The sequence below is a fragment of the Thalassophryne amazonica genome, chromosome 6 (genome assembly GCF_902500255.1).
Source record: "Thalassophryne amazonica chromosome 6, fThaAma1.1, whole genome shotgun sequence".
NCBI classification, from domain to species: Eukaryota; Metazoa; Chordata; class Actinopteri; order Batrachoidiformes; family Batrachoididae; genus Thalassophryne; species Thalassophryne amazonica.
The window spans coordinates 87,497,680-87,518,359 of NC_047108.1; the positions used below are offsets into that span (position 1 = coordinate 87,497,680).

At 44.0% G+C, this 20,680-nt stretch overlaps 1 protein-coding gene across 3 annotated transcripts in view; it reads left to right on the plus strand.

Annotated features, from left to right (window-relative positions):
• The window catches only part of LOC117512560 (prickle-like protein 2), a 131,321-nt gene that overhangs the window by 105,584 nt on the left and 5,057 nt on the right, over nt 1-20,680 (plus strand). For 2 of the 3 annotated variants that reach the window (XM_034172679.1, XM_034172680.1), the window contains exons 1-2: nt 15,466-15,603; nt 19,719-19,921. In XM_034172679.1, the coding sequence (XP_034028570.1) occupies nt 19,811-19,921 (111 nt within the window). In that variant the 5' untranslated portion in view covers nt 15,466-15,603; nt 19,719-19,810. Of the gene's footprint in view, nt 1-15,242; nt 15,357-15,465; nt 15,604-18,377; nt 18,383-19,348; nt 19,365-19,718; nt 19,922-20,680 lie in introns of those variants that run through there. The other variant, XM_034172681.1, reaches the window with a different exon arrangement.

Genomic DNA, 20,680 nt, shown 5'->3' on the forward strand with positions numbered 1-20,680 from the left:
GATCAGGGAGACAGACACCCTCTCTGCTTTTAAGATTAGGCTTAAAACTTTCCTTTTTGCTAAAGCTTATAGTTAGGGCTGGATCAGGTGACCCTGAACCATCCCTTAGTTATGCTGCTATAGACGTAGACTGCTGGGGGGTTCCCATGATGCACTGTTTCTTTCTCTTTTTGCTCTGTATGCACCACTCTGCATTTAATCATTAGTGATCGATCTCTGCTCCCCTCCACAGCATGTCTTTTTCCTGGTTCTCTCCCTCAGCCCCAACCAGTCCCAGCAGAAGACTGCCCCTCCCTGAGCCTGGTTCTGCTGGAGGTTTCTTCCTGTTAAAAGGGAGTTTTTCCTTCCCACTGTAGCCAAGTGCTTGCTCACAGGGGGTCGTTTTGACCGTTGGGGTTTTACATAATTATTGTATGGCCTTGCCTTACAATATAAAGCGCCTTGGGGCAACTGTTTGTTGTGATTTGGCGCTATATAAAAAAATTGATTGATTGATTGATTGTATCACAATTAATCTGACTATACTCTAAGATCAGGCTGTTTTGAAGGAGATTGCATGCACTCCAGGCAAAGAACTTGCAAACATGGAAACAACCGGTGACCATGAATGAAATGTGCGAGTTGTATTGTAACAAGATCCTGAACGCTGCCAGGGACTGCACTGAAGTTGTCAGTGTTCACAAGAAGTGATATTTCATCTCTGAGGGCACTCTGAATATCATCCAAAGGAGTCAGGACACAGCTTGGTGGAAATTCCAAGCTGTAAAAAGAGATGTGAAGACACTGAGGGTAATAAGGAGCCATGTGTTCCAGAAATCTGCAAGCAGGTGACACACCATCTGTGATTTAGTGACCTTCAGCTGCTTACAGATGAAATGAAGAACTGTGTTCCTCCAATCCTAGACCTCATTCCATCATACGTAGTTATGACAAGCAATGACAATGACCTCACAGGTGGCTCTGGTTCACTGTCCCATTGGGCTCAGCTACTTTGTGCAACAGCACAAATCTGATTCTCCTGGACATCTCTGGTGCCTGGGTTCTGGTGGCTGATCTTCCACTCAACCGCAAATCATGAAATTTCAATGAGACTGCAAATGTGGTGAAATATGATGGAAGTGTTCAGGATCCCAACAACTGAAAAAGGCAAAGGGATCTCCAAATTTCACCTGGCTTCGAGAGATAGATGTCTACTTTGAGGAGATGGGGATGTATCAGGTATTTACCTCAGTGGTTGCCAACAAGGACGGTTCCATAACATGGTGGATGAAGCTACACATAGTACCAGCCCAAGCTCCACATTCCTGAGAGGGTATAACTTAGGGATAGACCAATCCACATTTTTTCACTTCTGATCTGATTCCGATACCTGAGTTTGGATATCTGCCAGTACCGGTACTATTCCGATACCAGAGCTCTGTTTGCTTTAACATTTATTAATATCATTATTGTTGACTTTATATGAGGGTATTTTGTATCACTAGTTATACAGCTTCATGATGAAGTGGTATATTAGAGGATTTTCTTAAAAAGAAGACCTGAAGGTTCAGCAACAATTTGCCAGAAGGTACATCTAAGATGCAAGCCTAGATTTGATGTCTTGGTGAAAGAATTAAGTACTTTTATTTATTAGTAAAATATAATATCCAGAGTTTTGTACATTCTTTTCTCGTTTTCATATATAATCTCTTTTGCTTCTACGCACTTCAATTTTTTTTTTTTATTTACCCTCTGAACATACCTTTTTCATTCTGTTAAATTTTGTTTTTCTTTGCTTCCCCAGATTTTTCAAGTCCATGCATGGTTTACTCAGGTTTATATTTGCACTGAAAGACTTGCACCTTACCTTTCATTGTACTTGTTAGTGACAATAAAGAGTCTGTTATTGTTGGGACAGTGGCTGAAGTTTACGAGGTCTGTCCATAAAGTATCCTACCTTTTTATTTTTTTCTAAACTATATGGATTTGATTCATATGTTTTCACATCAGACAAGCTTGAACCCTTGTGCGCATGCGTGAGTTTTTCCACGCCTGTCGGTGACGTCATTCGCCTGTGAGCACGCCTTGTGGAAGGAGTGGTCCCGCCCCGTCGTCGGATTTTTATTGTCAGGAAATGGCGGAATGATTTGGGGGTTTTTTTCCATCAGAATTTTTTCAGAAGCTGTTAGAGACTGGCACCTGGAAACCATTCGAAAAATTTATCTGGCTTTCAGTGAAAATTTTACGGGCTTCACAGAGAATAAGGTCTGTTAGTACAGCTTTAAGGACCCCTTTAAGGACACTCGGCGCACCGCGCTCCAAGCTGCGACGACGCGGCACAAGCCACCGGACCATTTCTAAACGGATGGCTCTGTGGATACGAGACCGTCGTGTGCTCTTTCTCTGGTTATCACAAGAGCTGGACATCAACCATTTTCTGGCAGATTTCACTTTTAACAAGAGATTTTGTCATGGAAAGCCGCGCGGAGGCTTTGTGCGTCACGACCGATTCGCTGTTCGAGCGAGACAAAGAACGCCTCCGTTTCGGCATGCCAGAGGACAAGTTCGGACATGCCCAGCTCTCCACAAGTTCTCTTATAACTCACTCGACTGGTAAGCATTGAAAGCCGAGATAGGCATGTCCAAACTCGTCCTCTGGCACGCTGAAACGGAGGCGTTCCTTTGTCTCGCTTCCAAAGCGAATTGATCGTGACGCGCGAAGCCTCCGCGCGGCTTTCCATGACAAAATCTCTTGTTAAAAGTGAAATCTGCCGGAAAATCGCTGATGTCCAGGTCTTGTGATAACCAGAAAAAGAGCACACGACGGTCTCGTATCCACAGAGCCATCCATTTAGAAATTGTCCAGTGGCTTGTGCCGCGTCGTCGCAGCTCAGAGCGTGGTGCGCCGAGCGTCCATAAAGGGGTCCTTAAAGCTGTACTACCAGACCTTATTCTCTGTGAAGCCCGTAAAATTTTCACCGAAAGCCAGATAAATTTTTCGAATGGTTTCCAGGTGCCAGTCTCTAACGGCTTCTGAAAAAATTCTGATGGAAAAAAACCCCAAATCATTCCGCCATTTCCTGACAATGAAAATCCGACGACGGGGCGGGACCACTCCTTCCACAAGGCGTGCTCACAGGCGAATGACGTTACCGACAGGCGTGGAAAAACTCACGCATGCGCACGAGGGTTCAAGCTTGTCTGACGTGAAAACATATGAATCAAATCCATATAGTTAAAAAAAAAACAATAAAAAAGGTATGATACTTTATGGACAGACCTCGTATTCTCTTGAACACCAGATGGTACACCCACTCTGAGTACATGAACCATTTTCAAGGCAGAGCATTTCCTCATTTTCAAAATGCCACCAGAAATCACCAAAAAATAAATAGTAAGTCCCTTCAGCTGCTTGCTTGTTTTTTGCACTCGGGGTCGCCACAGCAAATCCAAGGTGGATCTGAATGTTGAATTGGCACAGGTTTTACGCCGGATGCCCTTCCTGACGCAACTCCACATTACATGGAGAAATGTGGCAGGGGTGGGATTTGAACCGGAAACCTTCTGCACTAAATAAATAAAAGTACTTAAATTACTCATATTTGGAGTCAGTCTGGGAAAATCATGGTACCCTGGCTCATTGTGTCTTTCTGTTCCTGGTTAAAAAATCATCATGCTCCTTGCCGCTTTTTCAAATGTTTGATTCAGGTTGCGACAGAGCGTCCACCTCTTGGTACAATGGCTTTGCAAACATTGCACGTTATTGTATTGCTTTGCGATGTTTCAGTGCCAGCGGACATGTCGGCGACAGGATTTCTCAATGCTTGCCTGTAAGCTGGTTCCTAACTGCTGAAGAGACACTTGAATGGAGGCGTCTCACACTACAGTACACCATCTCAGTGAGAGACAAGCCTCTGTTCAGAACCACTCCCCCTCCCCTCCCTGCATTCCACAGCAAAGCATCAAGCAGCACTTGAGACATTTCACAGATGTGGCTCCTCTCCTGGATGGGAAAACTCCGAAGGTTATATCTGAAATTTCCGATTGGTGAATTACGTTGTTATCAGAAGTCGATATCGATATTGGATCGGATCAGCCCCATACGTAGGTATATTGCAATCATATCTCTGTTAGGTTGTGTCCAAGCACAGACCTAATTAACTATAATATGTTTGTATACAATTTTAACTTTCACTGTGACTCGGTTGTCTTCGAAAATCAGATCCAGATCACAGAGCCTTTAGTCTCACTTCCAACACTGAAATTGTAGCTAAAAAACATCAACAGCTTCATTCATTTTTTACACCCATTGGCTCACACACCAACAGCAAGGCTCCAGATGACTTGTTAGACCCAATTATATTCATCCAGATGTACATAGTGGTTTTTATGCTACAATATATTGCTGTTCGTTTACTCTGTGATGTATGAATAGATCTCCTTGCAGAATCCTCACTGCTGCTCAGGATTCTTTCAAAGCTCTGTTGAACAGTACAGCTACTACTTGATGTGAAACTTGCTGAAGTAGATTCTTAATCCTATAAAGATAAGGCAGTTTTCAAAATGTTGGAAAGTCTCTCTCTAATCATTTAGTCATCTTTGAACTGTTTAATGATTGACCAGCAGAGACCACAGTCGAGTATGTCTGATTGCTCTTGTGACATAAAACACAATTTTGTCGTGCTTTGGTCTGTCTCACTTCCTCAGTGACAATGGATGCCGGGATTGTGTATTCATAATCCATCCATCCATTTTCTATACCTGCTTTCTCCAGTTAAGGGTCACGGGGTGTATTCATAATGATTTACTGTATTGAAGATACGTACAACTAAAGAGGACATCTGCATGTCTCATTTTGTCTTCTATATCTTGATAGGTAGATTATGGGTGTCAAACCGATTTATATTAATGGCCATACGTGGACTGTTGAAGAGTCATTTACACATTTTAATCACATCTCGTCACACCATCCTTTGTGCTGTTACCATGTCTCTTTGGGAATAACCCTGTTGTAATGCATCGCCGGTAAAACTCAATTTGTGACCGTTATCCAGCATTAACGTCCACAAGTCAGACAACAGGATTATTCCCATTCTCATCCAATTCCATCGTTTGCACCGTTTATTTTTCTGTAAGTAATTCAGTCGGCGAATCATTGTGAAAAGGTGTGGTTGGCTTGTCAAAGCTTACCGTAGTAACAGCGTCTTCATGCCAAACTGTAAATTCTGTGAGCAGACCCAATGATTTCTCCATCTCGTCAGCTGCATTGAGTTTAATCCATCAATCAATCCAGTTAAATCCATTAAATCCGCTTCTGTCACTCTCAGCTGACAGCGCCATTGTTGACACCTGCACAGCAACGCAGTCAAGGCGTGGAGTAATACATCAAATGTGAAACGGTCAAATATTTTCCACTGTCTACTCGATATTTTACGGTCTGAAATCTCAGATGATTAACCAATCAGATTTGTGGAATAAATGTAATTGGATTAGAATTAGTATTTAACATACAATTTATGTTTATATGCTGGGCTATATGTAAGCAAGGTTTATGTATTATTGTAAGTTTTGAATAATAAGTTAAAGCACAAAATATCCAATTTACTGGTTATTGTCAAATAGAGCTGGAGTGACCAAACAAGGCAAACCTTATATTAATAATTTATTACAACGTAGAAAAAGAAAATCTTAAAATACAATTCTTAAAAGAGGAAAAAATATTTAAAAAACAACTTCCAGCAGAGCCAACAAATCCGGACCCAACCAAACATCCACCAATCCGCGAACGTTTTCCCACTGTCAGTTTAGGGGCGTGTCCTTCTCTCCTCCGACGTGGCACGACGCACTCTCTCAGCCGAGGGAAGGCTCCTCCCCGGCTGTGGCACGTAACGCCCCTCGTCTCTCCTCCTGGCGTCTCTCTCCGTCACCTCGCCTTCCGTGCACCTACACACACACACACCCAGGCCAGCGAGCACACAACTCCGTCCCCGCGGGAAACTCCAACTTTCTGCTTAAAAAGCACCTCACAAACACATGAGAGCGTACTCACAGACACGGCAGGGTTCTCCCCTGCCGCTGCGGATAATCCACGCTTATGGCATTTCTCCGGCGCGAGCGTTCAGCTGGAACCAGTAACATCAACACGACTCCTGTTATCCAGTCGCTCTCCTCACCAGCTGCTCTTCATGCCTTCCGCCACCAAATCCTTTCCTCTCCGTGAAGTGAAGTGAAGTCCTCCCCTTTTTGTATCCACCACTTCACACTCCAGGTGAGCTGATTGCAAAGATCCAAAAGAAATCAGGTGCGCCCACAGTTACCATAGCGACCATCAAGGAGCGGCACTCCAAAATCCAACCAACAAATAAACTTCCCCAAAGGCTGGATTACATCCCCCCCCACCTTATCGTTGCCAGTCCCTGCAACGCACACAAAACTAATCAGAATAACGGGCTGGTGGTCGGCCAAAGTTTACACGAGTAGAGCAGCGAAGCACGTCCTGGGGGGCATCCAACGGTCGCTGCTCAGGCACAGCTGGGTAAAACCCATACCACACAGGGGTTCCACATCCCATCCCGAGGGGTCCATCCTTTAGTTGATAATCCAGACTCAGCCTGAGGTATGGTGCACACCTTTAAAGCGTTCCTGTGCACAGTCTGCTCACGCCCCCCTTTCTCTGGACGCACCCTATATACAACCCCAGTACTCCCTACACAATCCAAGATTACATAGGGTTCAGGGTCCCACCAAGTACTTAACTTACCCTTCCCCTCGCGACGTCTATTCCGCATCCACACCCGTTCCCCAGGTACCAGAGGCAAGGCTTTAGCACTTTTATCAAACTGACATTTACGCTGGGAGGCCTCACTAGCTGCCCTCTGACGTGCAATGTTATAGGCCGACAACAGTTTGCAATGATGATCTTTTACCCACCCCGTCAACCCAAACGATAATTGCTCAGAACTCACCCCAAGACCCACATCCACAGGGAGCCGTAAATGCCTACCGAACATCAAAAACGAAGGAGCATAACCCGTCGCACTATGCACTGTATTGTTATAAGCATGAACCAACTCAGAAATGTAGTTTGGCCAACTCCGCTGCCTCTCCTCTCCCAATGAACGGAGCATATTCAGCAACGTTTGGTTAAAACGCTCCACACCACCATTACCCGCCGGATGATACGACGTTGTCCTACTTTTGCCTATCCCATACAATTCACAGAGTTGCTGCATTAAAGCAGACTCAAAATTCGGGCCACGATCAGAATGGAACCGTGCGGGGCACCCAAACTGCTGTATTATATGCTTCCACAGCATTTTAACCGTCGTTTGCACAGACTGATCTAAAGTGGGAATTGCCCATGCAAAACGAGTGAACTGATCAGTTGCAACCAAAATGTTCTGATACGTATCCATTGGTCGGCCAAGGGTTAAAAAAATCCAACCCAATAACCTCCAATGGATAAGTAGCACCAATCGAACCAAGCGGAGCCCTAGGCTCAACACGGCTCCTTTGGAGACTGCACATAGCACACTTCTCCTGAAATGTCCGTACCTCCCTCTCCATATCAGGCCAATAAAACCTTCGACGAAGCTGAGCAAGAGTCCTATCCACACCAAAGTGAGCCCCAGCCTCATGAATCTTCTGCCACACCTCCTCACAGCGACAACCTGGACACACGATCTGACGATATTCCTCATGACTCTGTCCATCAACAAAGGTCCGGCATAACACACCCTCTACCACTGTCAGCTTTCTCCATTGCCGGAGCAATTTTTGGGCTCGGCTCGTGAGCACCAGACGTTGGGAGCGAGTTGGAGCGCTCCCCTCAACAACATACCCCTTAACAGCCTGGATATCCAAATCCAGGCTTTGAGCCTCCGCCCATCCATCCTCAGGTACTACCCCGACACCCGCACTAACCATTAACCCCTGGTCATGCTCCTTTGCTGACACTATAACCCCCTTTGATGGAACCGGAAACCTTGACAAGACATCAGCATTGACGTTAGTTTTACCTGAACGGTATCTCACTGTGTAATTAAAAGAAGCCAACTGTGCCACCCAGCGCTGCTCCACTGCCCCAAGATGTGCCGTCTGCAAATGAGCCAAGGGGTTGTTATCTGTATAGACAGTAAATTCTACTCCTGTCAAAAAATCTTTAAACTTTTCCGTCACAGCCCATTTCAAGGCCAACAACTCAAGTTTGAATGAGCTATAATTCGCATCATTCTGTTCACTTGGATGCAGGCTCCGACTAGCATAAGCTACAGCACGTTCCTGACCATCCTGGACCTGAGACAACACAGCCCCAAGTCCCTGGTTACTAGCGTCAGTGTACAAAATAAAAGGCTTATCATAATGAGCGTATGCCAGAACCGGAGCCTGCGTTAAAGCCTTCTTGAGGGCATCAAACGAGATTTGACACGCCGTAGTCCAATTCACCTTCTTGGACTGTGACTTCTTATCCACCCGGACGCCTGTCAAAAGCCTATTCAGGGGCCGAGCTAATTTAGCAAATCCCGCAACAAATCGCCTATAATACCCAGCTAACCCCAAAAATGCCCTGACCTGCTTAATAGTACTCGGGACAGGCCAATCCAAGACAGCATGGACTTTTTCTGGATCAGGTCTCACACCCTGTCGATCCACCACATGTCCCAGGAATGCTACCTCCCGCTGCAACAACCTGCACTTATCTGGACGCAATTTCAGACCATGCCGCCACAACCGCTCAAAACACCCGGTCAAGATGCTGAAGGTGGGAAGAAAAATTTGCGGAATATATAATGATGTCATCCAAATACACCAGTAATGATTCCGCATCTGTCCATTTAAGCACTGCTGCATCAACCGTTGGAAGGTTGCAGGTGCATTACAAAGTCCAAAAGGCATTCGCTCAAACTCATACAAGCCCAGCGGGGTAGCAAAAGCCGTCTTTTCCCGGTCATCAGGATGCATTTCAACCTGCCAGTAACCACTGGCAAGGTCCAAAGTCGAGAACCATTCTGACTGGCTAAGGCCAGTCAGTGTTTCTTCAATGCGAGGCAAGGGAAATGCATCCTTGTGCGTAACTGCATTCAACTTCCTATAATCTACGCAGAAACGGCAATTACCATCCTTTTTCCGCACAAGAACTATAGGAGCCGCCCAAGGACTACTACTCTCCCTTATCACTCCCCTCTCAAGCATACCTGAAAGAAGAGTCTTCACTTCTTTATACAACATAGGTGGGATCGGACGGTATCTCTCTCGAATAGGGGCAGCATCTCCCGCAGGGATCCTATGCTGCACCAAATTTGTCCGCCCAAAATCTTCCTCATGACGGACAAACATCTTCCCCCATTTTCGCAGCAAAGCCTGCAATTCTCCTTGCTGTTGTTCAGACAAATCCGGACAACTCTCACCCACACCAACTGCCACAGGCAATTCCGGACCAGCCTCAGCGACTGCAGCGCTCACCAACGAGACCTGGACAACACCATCCTCCACAATCGACAGGGCCACATCATCAGGACCACACACATCAGAATCCTCAATATAATAAAGCCGACCTAATTTGTGGAAATGGCCGATCGAAACGCTATACAGATGTGGGTTACACACACGAACCGGGACCCTCCCCTTCTTAACTTCCACCAGGGCCCTTGCCACACCCACAGCCCCAGAACCAGGCATAGCCTCCATCAAGGCACCATAATCCACCCCCCTTGGTCCCATCTTAGTACGACCCCACACCATCAACTCACTCTTTGGTGGAACAGTAATGCCATATTTAGAGGCCAACCTCACGTACCCCACCAAGCCATCCTCCGCTGAGGAAACCGTAACACCCCGGCACACAGCAAACGCATCCCTCCAGACCTTCTGTCTCTTAAAGGCCGGTGGGCAGGCAGATTCCCCGGGACATTTAAACAAGGCATCCCAACAGGCTCCAATGACATTCATTCCAACAACTAAGGGGTTCATACACTTCTCATCTTTAACAACCACCACTCCCCGACTCGGGACCATGATACCCTCAACCTCTAAGTCTAGTACAGCATAACCAACACAAGGTATCTCTAACCCATTAACAGCGCTCAATCGAAACCACGTAGGAGCCTGCCCAAGCTTAATTTGTCCAAAATGCTTATTAAACAGGCTCTCTGCCATTAATGTAACTTGTGACCCTGTGTCCAAAAGACCACCCAACCGAATTCCCTCAATAGTCAATTCTATAATAGGACATTGGCCAACAAAAGCATCACAGGTCCTGGTCAATGGTGGTGTGGCAGCAAACCCGGTAGCTCGGACCTCAGCAGCCGGGTCTACTAGTTTAAAGCCGGTTCAGCTGTAACTACACAATACCGCGCAATATGTCCCACCTTCCCACAACGATAGCAAATGGGCCTCCCCCACTCATCCCGATCGTGGAATCGCCTAGATGAATACCGCTGATTCCGCATTGAGTTAGCAACCCTAGGTTGAGGTGAAACTGACTGTCTTCATGGTTTAAGTTCCGCCACAACATCCTGCGCCAACCCCCTGACCTGTTCCTTAACCTCTGCCAAAATTTCACCCTTTAACTTCTCCCTCCAATCAGAACCCTGATGGGGTCCACCTGAACCATGCAATTTACCTACCGAAGCACAGGTTACATCCGACTGGACACCCCCATATTCTAAATCAAGCTGGAGAGCCTCCTGCTGCAACTCAGCAAAACCCAACTCGGGGTTCCGACGAGCATAGACCTTCAAGGCCCGAGCAAAAGGCCCTTCACGGAGTCCCAACAACAACTGATCTCACAAAATGCTTTCAGAGGGGGCGTTATCAAAATCTAGATGTTGCAACTTACGGTACAATTCACACAACCTCAACATAAATGATTGTATAGGCTCATCTAGTCTCTGTGTACAACTGAAAAAACTAGACCTCAAAATAGGGGCGGGAACCCGTTCATCATATAATGAATATAAATGAGCAAAAATTTTTGTGAGTTTACCTTTTTCATCCTCATCTAAAACTACAATTTGACGTTTGGCCTCCCCAGTCAGTGCTCCTAAGACAATACTTACTTTCCTTGCCTCTGTCAAATCCTGAAACCCCAAAAACCCCTTAATCTGTTCCTTCCAATCACAATACCTTAATTCATCACCTGCCCCCCTAAATTTAGGGAGCCAAGGTGCACCTGGATACACTGGCATCATCATATTTGCTCTTGTTTAGAAACACCAGCTCCCAAAAGTGAATCCTGTTCGTGACGCCAAAATATGTAAGCAAGGTTTATGTATTATTGTAAGTATTGAATAATAAGTTAAAGCACAGAATATCCAATTTACTGGTTATTGTCAAATAGAGCTGGAGTGACCAAACAAGGCAAACCTTATATTAATAATTTATTACAACGTAGAAAAAAAAAAATCTTAAAATACAATTCTTAAAAGAGGAAAAAATATTTAAAAAACAACTTCCAGCAGAGCCAACCAATCCGGACCCAACCAAACATCCACCAATCTGCGGACATTTTCCCACTGTCAGTTTAGGGGCGTGTCCTTCTCTCCTCCGACGTGGCACGACGCACTCTCTCAGCCGAGGGAAGGCTCCTCCCCGGCTGTGGCACGTAACGCCCCTCATCCCTCGTCTCTCCTCCTGGCGTCTCTCTCCGTCACCTTGCCTTCCGTGCACCTACACACACACACACCCAGGCCAGCGAGCACACAACTCCGTCCCCCTGCCGCTGCGGATAATCCACGCTTATGGCGTTTCTCCGGCGCGAGCGTTCAGCTGGAACCAGTAACATCAACACGACTCCTGTTATCCAGTCGCTCTCCTCACCAGCTGCTCTTCATGCCTTCCGCCACCAAATCCTTTCCTCTCCGTGAAGTGAAGTCCTCCCCTTTTTGTATCCACTACTTCACACTCCAGGTGAGCTGATTGCAAAGATCCAAAAGAAATCAGGTGCACCCACAGTTACCATAGCGACCATCAAGGAGCGGCACTCCAAAATCAATCAATCAATCAATCAATTTTTTTATATAGCGCCAAATCACAACAAACAGTTGCCCCAAGGCGCTTTATATTGTAAGGCAAGGCCATACAATAATTATGTAAAACCCCAACGGTCAAAACGACCCCCTGTGAGCAAGCACTTGGCTACAGTGGGAAGGAAAAACTCCCTTTTAACAGGAAGAAACCTCCAGCAGAACCAGGCTCAGGGAGGGGCAGTCTTCTGCTGGGACTGGTTGGGGCTGAGGGAGAGAACCAGGAAAAAGACATGCTGTGGAGGGGAGCAGAGATCGATCACTAATGATTAAATGCAGAGTGGTGCATACAGAGCAAAAAGAGAAAGAAACAGTGCATCATGGGAACCCCCCAGCAGTCTACGTCTATAGCAGCATAACTAAGGGATGGTTTAGGGTCACCTGATCCAGCCCTAACTATAAGCTTTAGCAAAAAGGAAAGTTTTAAGCCTAATCTTAAAAGTAGAGAGGGTGTCTGTCTCCCTGATCTGAATTCGGAGCTGATTCCACAGGAGAGGAGCCTGAAAGCTGAAGGCTCTGCCTCCCATTCTACTCTTACAAACCCTAGGAACTACAAGTAAGCCTGCAGTCTGAGAGCGAAGCGCTCTATTGGGGTGATATGGTACTACGAGGTCCCTAAGATAAGATGGGACCTGATTATTCAAAACCTTATAAGTAAGAAGAAGAATTTTAAATTCTATTCTAGAATTAACAGGAAGCCAATGAAGAGAGGCCAATATGGGTGAGATATAGTCCAGCCTAGAGGAAATAAATGCATGAATTAGTTTTTCAGCATCACTCTGAGACAAGACCTTTCTGATTTTAGAGATATTGCGTAAATGCAAAAAAGCAGTCCTACATATTTGTTTAATATGCGCTTTGAATGACATATCCTGATCAAAAATGACTCCAAGATTTCTCACAGTATTACTAGAGGTCAGGGTAATGCCATCCAGAGTAAGGATCTGGTTAGACACCATGTTTCTAAGATTTGTGGGGCCAAGTACAATAACCTCAGTTTTATCTGAGTTTAAAAGCAGGAAATTAGAGGTCATCCATGTCTTTATGTCTGTAAGACAATCCTGCAGTTTAGCTAATTGGTGTGTGTCCTCTGGCTTCATGGATAGATAAAGCTGGGTATCATCTGCGTAACAATGAAAATTTAAGCAATACCGTCTAATAATACTGCCTAAGGGAAGCATGTATAAAGTGAATAAAATTGGTCCTAGCACAGAACCTTGTGGAACTCCATAATTAACTTTAGTCTGTGAAGAAGATTCCCCATTTACATGAACAAATTGTAATCTATTAGACAAATATGATTCAAACCACCGCAGCACAGAGCCTTTAATACCTATGGCATGCTCTAATCTCTGTAATAAAATTTTATGGTCAACAGTATCAAAAGCAGCACTGAGGTCTAACAGAACAAGCACAGAGATGAGTCCACTGTCCGAGGCCATAAGAAGATCATTTGTAACCTTCACTAATGCTGTTTCTGTACTATGATGAATTCTAAAACCTGACTGAAACTCTTCAAATAGACCATTCCTCTGCAGATGATCAGTTAGCTGTTTTACAACTACCCTTTCAAGAAGTTTTGAGAGAAAAATCCAACCAACAAATAAACTTCCCCAAAGGCTGGATTACATATATGCTGACTGAATTATGTTAAACCAAACACAATGGAAAAGAAGAGACAGACAGCAGACTGGAGTCAGGTGGGATAAAGAGAGTGCATGTGAATGAGTGGATTCAACAGCAAGATGGAGAAATTACAATCACCACATATGAATGGCAATTTATACATTTTTGGTTCACTTGCATTGTGAGGGAGCATCAGCTACGACATTTTGGCCGTGTGGTTCATTTCTCTGTGTATGATCCATCATGCAGGTTCCCTGAATGTTGAGGATCCCAGTACTTAGAGAAGGCTAAGGGGATGCCCATGTGTCACCTGGCTGCGGCAGATAGATGGTTATTTTAGAGATGTGAAAATGGGCCGGTTATCTGCCTCGATGGTTGCCATCAAGGACCCAAGGTGATTCTGTGGTGTTGTGGTGTTGTGGATGCGGCAAAGTGCAGCACCAGCGCATGCTCCCAGACTTGACTTGTTTAAAGAAAAGTTAGAAAAATAGTAATGTGATGGCTATATTTTAGTTCTGGCAGCTGGACAGAGTGAGGAGCCTTCAAGAGAACACGTAAAAAGAAAATTGGTCTTAAAATACTGATGAGCCTGTTTTGCAATTTGGGTAAGCCAGAGACGCATATGATGACTAGGTCTCAGACTGTCGCCAAGGGACACAATCAACAGAAATCACTTGACTCAAATACAAATTAATTGCCTTCTGTGAATGCAGATTTAGCGCTCTCTATGCTGAAGGTGAGTATTGCAGCAAATAAAATCTGGTACAAGGTTTGTTCAGTTTGACATGACTACCATAGGTTAATTATGGTCAAGAATTTGGGATGGAAAAACTGATGAGATTTTTGTTTGTTTGTTGGTTTGTTTTTAAATATTTGTTTGAAGGTTTTTAAGAATAACTCACTTCAAATGACCTTAAAGATCAAAACTGGTATGAGATTCTGTGTCAGGACGCAAACAGAGTACAGACTAAACAAACTGGGTGGTTACACAGAACATTCAGAAAAGCTTCTTTTGTCTCCTGTGATCCACCCCAATCTATATGCAAACTGATTCACAACCAGACTGGAGTTTTACATCACCATGAACATATTGCATCAAATTACTGATGCTCAAATGACAGCACTGTGCCATCAGATGACTGTTTGTCAAACATCATTTTTCATCAGCTAATGAAACACAAAAGGTCTTTTTTTGCCATAGATCCAAAGTTTTACTGTATTTACTGCAGAATTTGAAATGCAAATCATCATTGGATTTGCTTTAAGCACCGTGAATATCAGCTGTTATAAAAATAAACAATATTCAAGGATGTAGTTGTTGCAGCGACACATAGAGCATTGTGCACACTTTAAATTTGAACTGGTTTCCAAGGGCGCGTCGTAGAGGGTAGAACAAAAACAAATTATGTTTGCATGAAGCCCATGATAAATTCATTTAAAACTCATTTCAGACTCATTTGTGTGACTTTTTCCCTTAATGAAAATGACATATTGAAATTAGGTCCATTATGTAAAGTAGCCTCACTCAAAATAATTTGCATTCACATAATTTTAATATGATACACTGCAGCATTTTGAGGTTTGACAGAATTTTCACTATGCTGTTTATTTCAGGTGCATCAGTATTATAACTCCTTCCCAGAAGAGAAGGTCCCCTACATAAACAGCCCTGGGGAGAAATACCGCATCAAACAACTGCTCCATCAGTTGCCGCCACATGACAATGAGGTACAGTTTTCCAAGTAAAACAGTAAATATCTCAGACTACTGCTCCTTTAGATGTGGACATTTCAGAAGCCTTTGTTAGCAGCAATGATGATGATGAACTGTTTTACAGGTGCGTTACTGCAACGCTCTTGATGAAGAGGAAAAACGAGAGCTTAAGCTCTTCAGCAGCCAACGACAGAAGGAGAACTTGGGTAGAGGAAATGTTCGCCCTTTCCCCCTCACTGTTAATGGAACCATCTGTGATAAGGTATAACTACACTGAGTTCTTGAGGTCTGCTTGAGGTTTCTTCCTCAAAAACACCAGAGGGAGTTTTTTTCTCTCCACTGACCCATGTGAAGGGCCTTGGGGAGGGTTTGTTGTGATTTTACACTATATAAATAAAATGAATTTAATTCTTCTACTTCATTTACTGACAAAAGGTGTTGTCATGGTCAAACTAACAAATTATAAAGCATGTTTGTGCCGATGGAAATATTTCAGAAGAAAGTGTTTTAGTCAAGGCCACCTATACCGAGACAAAATCATAACCAAGACTAGAGTGTATCAAGACTGAAACACTTTGAGGAGTTGACACTATGTCAAGACCAAGACCAGAGGGAGGCCAAATCAAGAACAGGATCAGGCCTATGCAAATCCCATGCTGCGTTCTACACTGACAAAAAAAATGCAGAATATGCAAACAGGTACTACTGACCTGAATGATCCATATTCCCATAAAAACACTCAAAAACACTCATCAACATTCAGAGGCCTGCTAATAAATAAAAGTTCGGAACCACTGATAATCGATGCCATAACAAGGCATATACAGTGCATCCAGAATGTATTCACTGCGCTTCATTTTTTCCACATTTTATGTTACAGCCTTATTCCAAAATGGATGAAAATAATTTTTTCCTCAAAATTCTACACACAATACCCCATAATGACAAAGTGAAAAAGGTTTTTTTTTTTTTGATTTTTGGAAATGTATTAAAAAATTAAAAATTAAATCACATGTACATAAGTATTCACAACCTTTGCCATGAAGCTCAAAATTGAGATCAGGTGCATCCTGCTTCCACTGATCATCCTTGAGATGTTTCTACATCTTAATTGGAGTCCACCTGGGGTAATTTCAGTTGACTGGACATAATTTGGAAAGACCCACACCTGTCTACACGTAAGGTTCCACAGTTGACAGTGCATGTCAGAGCACAAACCAAGCATGAATTCAAAGGAATTGTGTGTTGTCCTTCAAGACAGGATTGTCTTGAGGCACAAATCTGGAGATCTGCTTTGAAGGTCCCAGTAAGCACAGTGGCCTCCATCATCCATAAATGGAAGAGGTTCAGAGCCACCAGGACTCCTGCTAGAGCTGGTCACCCTTCTAAGCTGAGTGATCGGGGAGAAGGGTCTTAGTCAGGGAGGTGACCAAGAACCCAATGGTCACTCTGTCAGAGCTCCAGCATTCCTCTATTAAGAGAGTCAAATCTTCCAGGACAACCATCTCCACAGCAATCCACCAATCAGGCCTGTATGGTAGAGTGGCCAGAGGGAAGACACTTTTTAGTAAAAGGCACATGGAATAGGATGGGAGCAATATGTTAAGACTAGAAATAGTTACAAAGTTTAAGAGGTTTAAGAAAGCCAAAAGACTTTCCTGGAGAACCTTCTGTGGAGAGGTGGAGGGACAAAGTGCCACCTCCAAATTGTACAAAATCTTGGGAAAGGATCCAGTCAATCACCTGCAGTTCATTTTTCCACCACAGGGCATTCCAAACATCCTAAAGAATGCCCTAAAGAATCTGCTCCAGGTATATGTCCCAGGTGACTAATTGATAGATATGCCAGAGATGGTGTCCTTAAAATATCACCACTCAATGTAAGGCAACATCAATGTAAGGCAACATGAAGCAGGGCTCACCACAAAGACTACCCTGCATGATCTTGTTATGAGAACTGAGAGAACCCTAGCTTGTCGGCAGTACAGATTAGGTTGTTTTCTTGATAATTGGGGATCATTTGACAATGTATCAGTTGATTCTATCAAAGTAGCTCTGTGGGGTGTGTCCAACAGTATGTCTGTGAATCCAAACAAAACAGTTATAGTCCTCTTGACAAATAAGACAATTAAATTCAGTTCTACCAAAACTGGGTGGTATCAGGCTAAGACTATCTGAGTTGGTTAAGTTCCTTGGTGTCTATATGGATAACAAAATTAATTGGAAGAGATACATAACTGAGAAATGTCATAAGGCAATTCTCAGTTTACAAAAGTGCTATCGTATTGCCGGATGAGGATAGGTAGTTAGACCCAATGTCATGAGATGGATCTACCCTTCGGTGGTAAGACCCATGCTAAGTTATACTGTGATAATTTGATGGGCCAGAGTGGAGCATGGAGGTGTGAGGGTTATGCCGACTCATGTTCAGAGTGGCATGCTTTTGCATCACAAGTGCCCTCACAACAACACCGACAGCAGCTTTAGAAGTATTTCTGAAGTTAGCCCTCTGGACCTCTACATTGTTGGAGAGGCAGTCTCTACGTCAGTAAGGTTGCACCAGTTGGGCAAGTGGCAAAGACTAGCACATGCCAGTCATACCTTAATCAGGGAAAGAATATCAGCACACCTTCTGCTTATTACTTTCTCATGTGATAGGGTACGAAAAAGATATTCTTTTGTGAATATATTTAGTACAGTGATAGCAGGAAGAGACTCATGGTCAGACCCGGTTCTGAACACAACCTCACCTGTAATCACCTGTTTTACACATGGATCATTGATTAGCTGGAGTGTTAATACAACATGATGTCCTGACACAGGAAAAGAGCTTTGCCCTGGGCAGATAGATACACCACCGTCTTTCAGGCTGAGGTGTTTGCTGTCATTCAGTGTGTGGAGCTCCTGATTAACCTCAATTTTAGGGGTAAAAGAGTTTTTATTTACTCAGACAGTCAGGTATGTATAACAACCCTTAAAGGCCACTCTGCTCACCAGCTTTGGAGACATTGGGAGATATTAACAATGTAGATGTAGTGTGGGTACCTGGTCATAGAGGTATTCCAGGTAATGAGAGAGTGGACTGGCTCGCAAAGTCTGGGAGCTCAACTAAATTTGCAGGTTCAGAACCCGTTGCAGGGATGTCAACTGCTGTGCAGAAGACCGCCCTCCAGAGCTGGATCAGGAAGCAGCACCACAAACAATGGCAGCGCTTGAGTGACTGCAGGCAGGCAAGACAGCTTGCGGAAGGACCAAACCTAAGGTTTTCCAGGGAGCTAGTTGGCCTGCCTAGAAGTGTAATAAGTACACTGGCTGGGACTCTCACAGGTCACAACCTCTTGAACAGATGTGGAATGGTAATGAGAGGCCAGTACATGTACAGCTTGTGGGGAGGAACCAGACATGTCTCTCCATTTTTTTGGGGGGGGGCACTGTCCAACATGGGGTAGACTGAGGCAGAGGTTTTGGGTTTCTTTATCTTGGAACATGACCAGATTATGGAACTAAAGCTAAGAAACCTAGTATCCTTTATCTAGGGTACCAAAAGGTTTAACTAAGAAGGTTTATTTGGTGGGGGGGGGGGGGGGCAATGGGCTTATCTGTGGCCTACACTGTGCTGGGCTGATAGTCCACCCCCTCTTTTGTAGCCTAACCTAAAAGGCACATGGCAGCCCACCTGGAGTTTGCCAAAAGGCATCTGAAGGACTCTCAGACCATGAGAAACAAAATTCTCTGGTCAGATGAGAGTGAATTCTTTGGCGAATTCTTTGGCATCACGTTTGGAGGAAACCAGGCATTATCCCTACAGTGAAGCGTTGTGGTGGCAGCATCATGCTGTGGGGGATGTTTTTCAGTAGCAGGAACTGAGAGACTAGTCAGGATTGAGGGAAAGATGAATGCAGCAACGTACAGAGACATCCTGGATGAAAACCTGCTCCAGAGCACTCTTGACTTCAAACTGGGGCAACAGTTCATCTTTTAGCAGGACAATGACCCTGCTTACACAGCCAACATATCAAAGGAGTGGCTTCAGGACAACTCTGTGATTGTTCTTGAATGGTCCAGATGTTGTGAGTAGAACTTTGAGGGAAAAAAAATACATTTTATCCATTTTGGAATAAGGCTGTAACTTAACAGAATGTGGAAAAAGTGAAGCACTTTCTGGATGTACTGTACAATAACATGAAATATGATCATAATCTACTTCAATTATCAATTTGTTTATCAATTTGTGTTTTAAACAGAAGAAAGAGATTAGAAATCAAAATCACTTCAGTCTTTATAAAAGCCGTTATTTGCGGTGCCATCTCCTCTCCTAACTGTCCTTCAAACTTTTATACGTCTTCTCTGTATTTTCCCTTCTCTTTTCTTCTACAGTGCGGGGCTCAGATAATGAGGGGACATTGTGGTTTTTTGCTGCAAGGGCGGGTCACGGAAAATGCTGGCACCCTCACTGCTTTGTCTGCAGCATGTGTGAAGAACTTTTGGTGGATCTTATCTACTTCTACCAAGATGGCAAGATCTATTGCGGCAGGCACCATGCTGAACGACTGAAGCCTCGCTGCTGTGCCTGTGATGAGGTGCGTCTGTCTGGGCTTAAAGCCCTCCGGGTTTGGAAATGGCTCGGTGTCTCATAGCTCAGAGACTTGGATGGCTTTTAAACAGCTCTTCGGTTAAAAGATACCTCAGTAACCTTGCCATTTATCAGATGCCTTTCTTGTTTTGCATGTGTGAGAAGCAGACCTGAGATAATCATAAAAATAAAATAAAAATAGAGCTGTCTTGTGCAAAGAGAAGTCTGTTAGGAGATGATGACATCCTGGTGCAAATGCTTACGCATTTTATAACTAGAAAAGCATACATTCCTCTGCCAAAGCCCCAAAATACACAAACACCTAAAACAAATCTCCTAGTCACCTTAAACTCTAGTAGTTTCTATTCCAGGCCACACCAACGTCATCAGCAAGTTTCATAATAATTGGTTATTTTGTCAAATACCCTATCTTATAAAGTTAAAAAAATTTACACCCACACAAAAAAAAATACTGGATCCACCTCAAATTCAGTGATTTTCTAGTCCAATCCAGCCCTCAATCTTCATCAAGCGTCTTGAACTTAGTTCAACAGTAAAATGCAAATGTTAAATTATATTATATTATCTGGACACCACGTTTCTTTAAAAAAATCTCCCCCAAAATAAAACGGTGTCTACTCAGGGTCAGAACCAACATTTTTGCTATGTTCAATTGTTGCTGTCATGGCAATCCCTCAGTGGAGTGGTAGATGGTCTCTGAGTTGATTCCTGGATGGGGACGTGGACCCAGAGATGAGTGAACTTT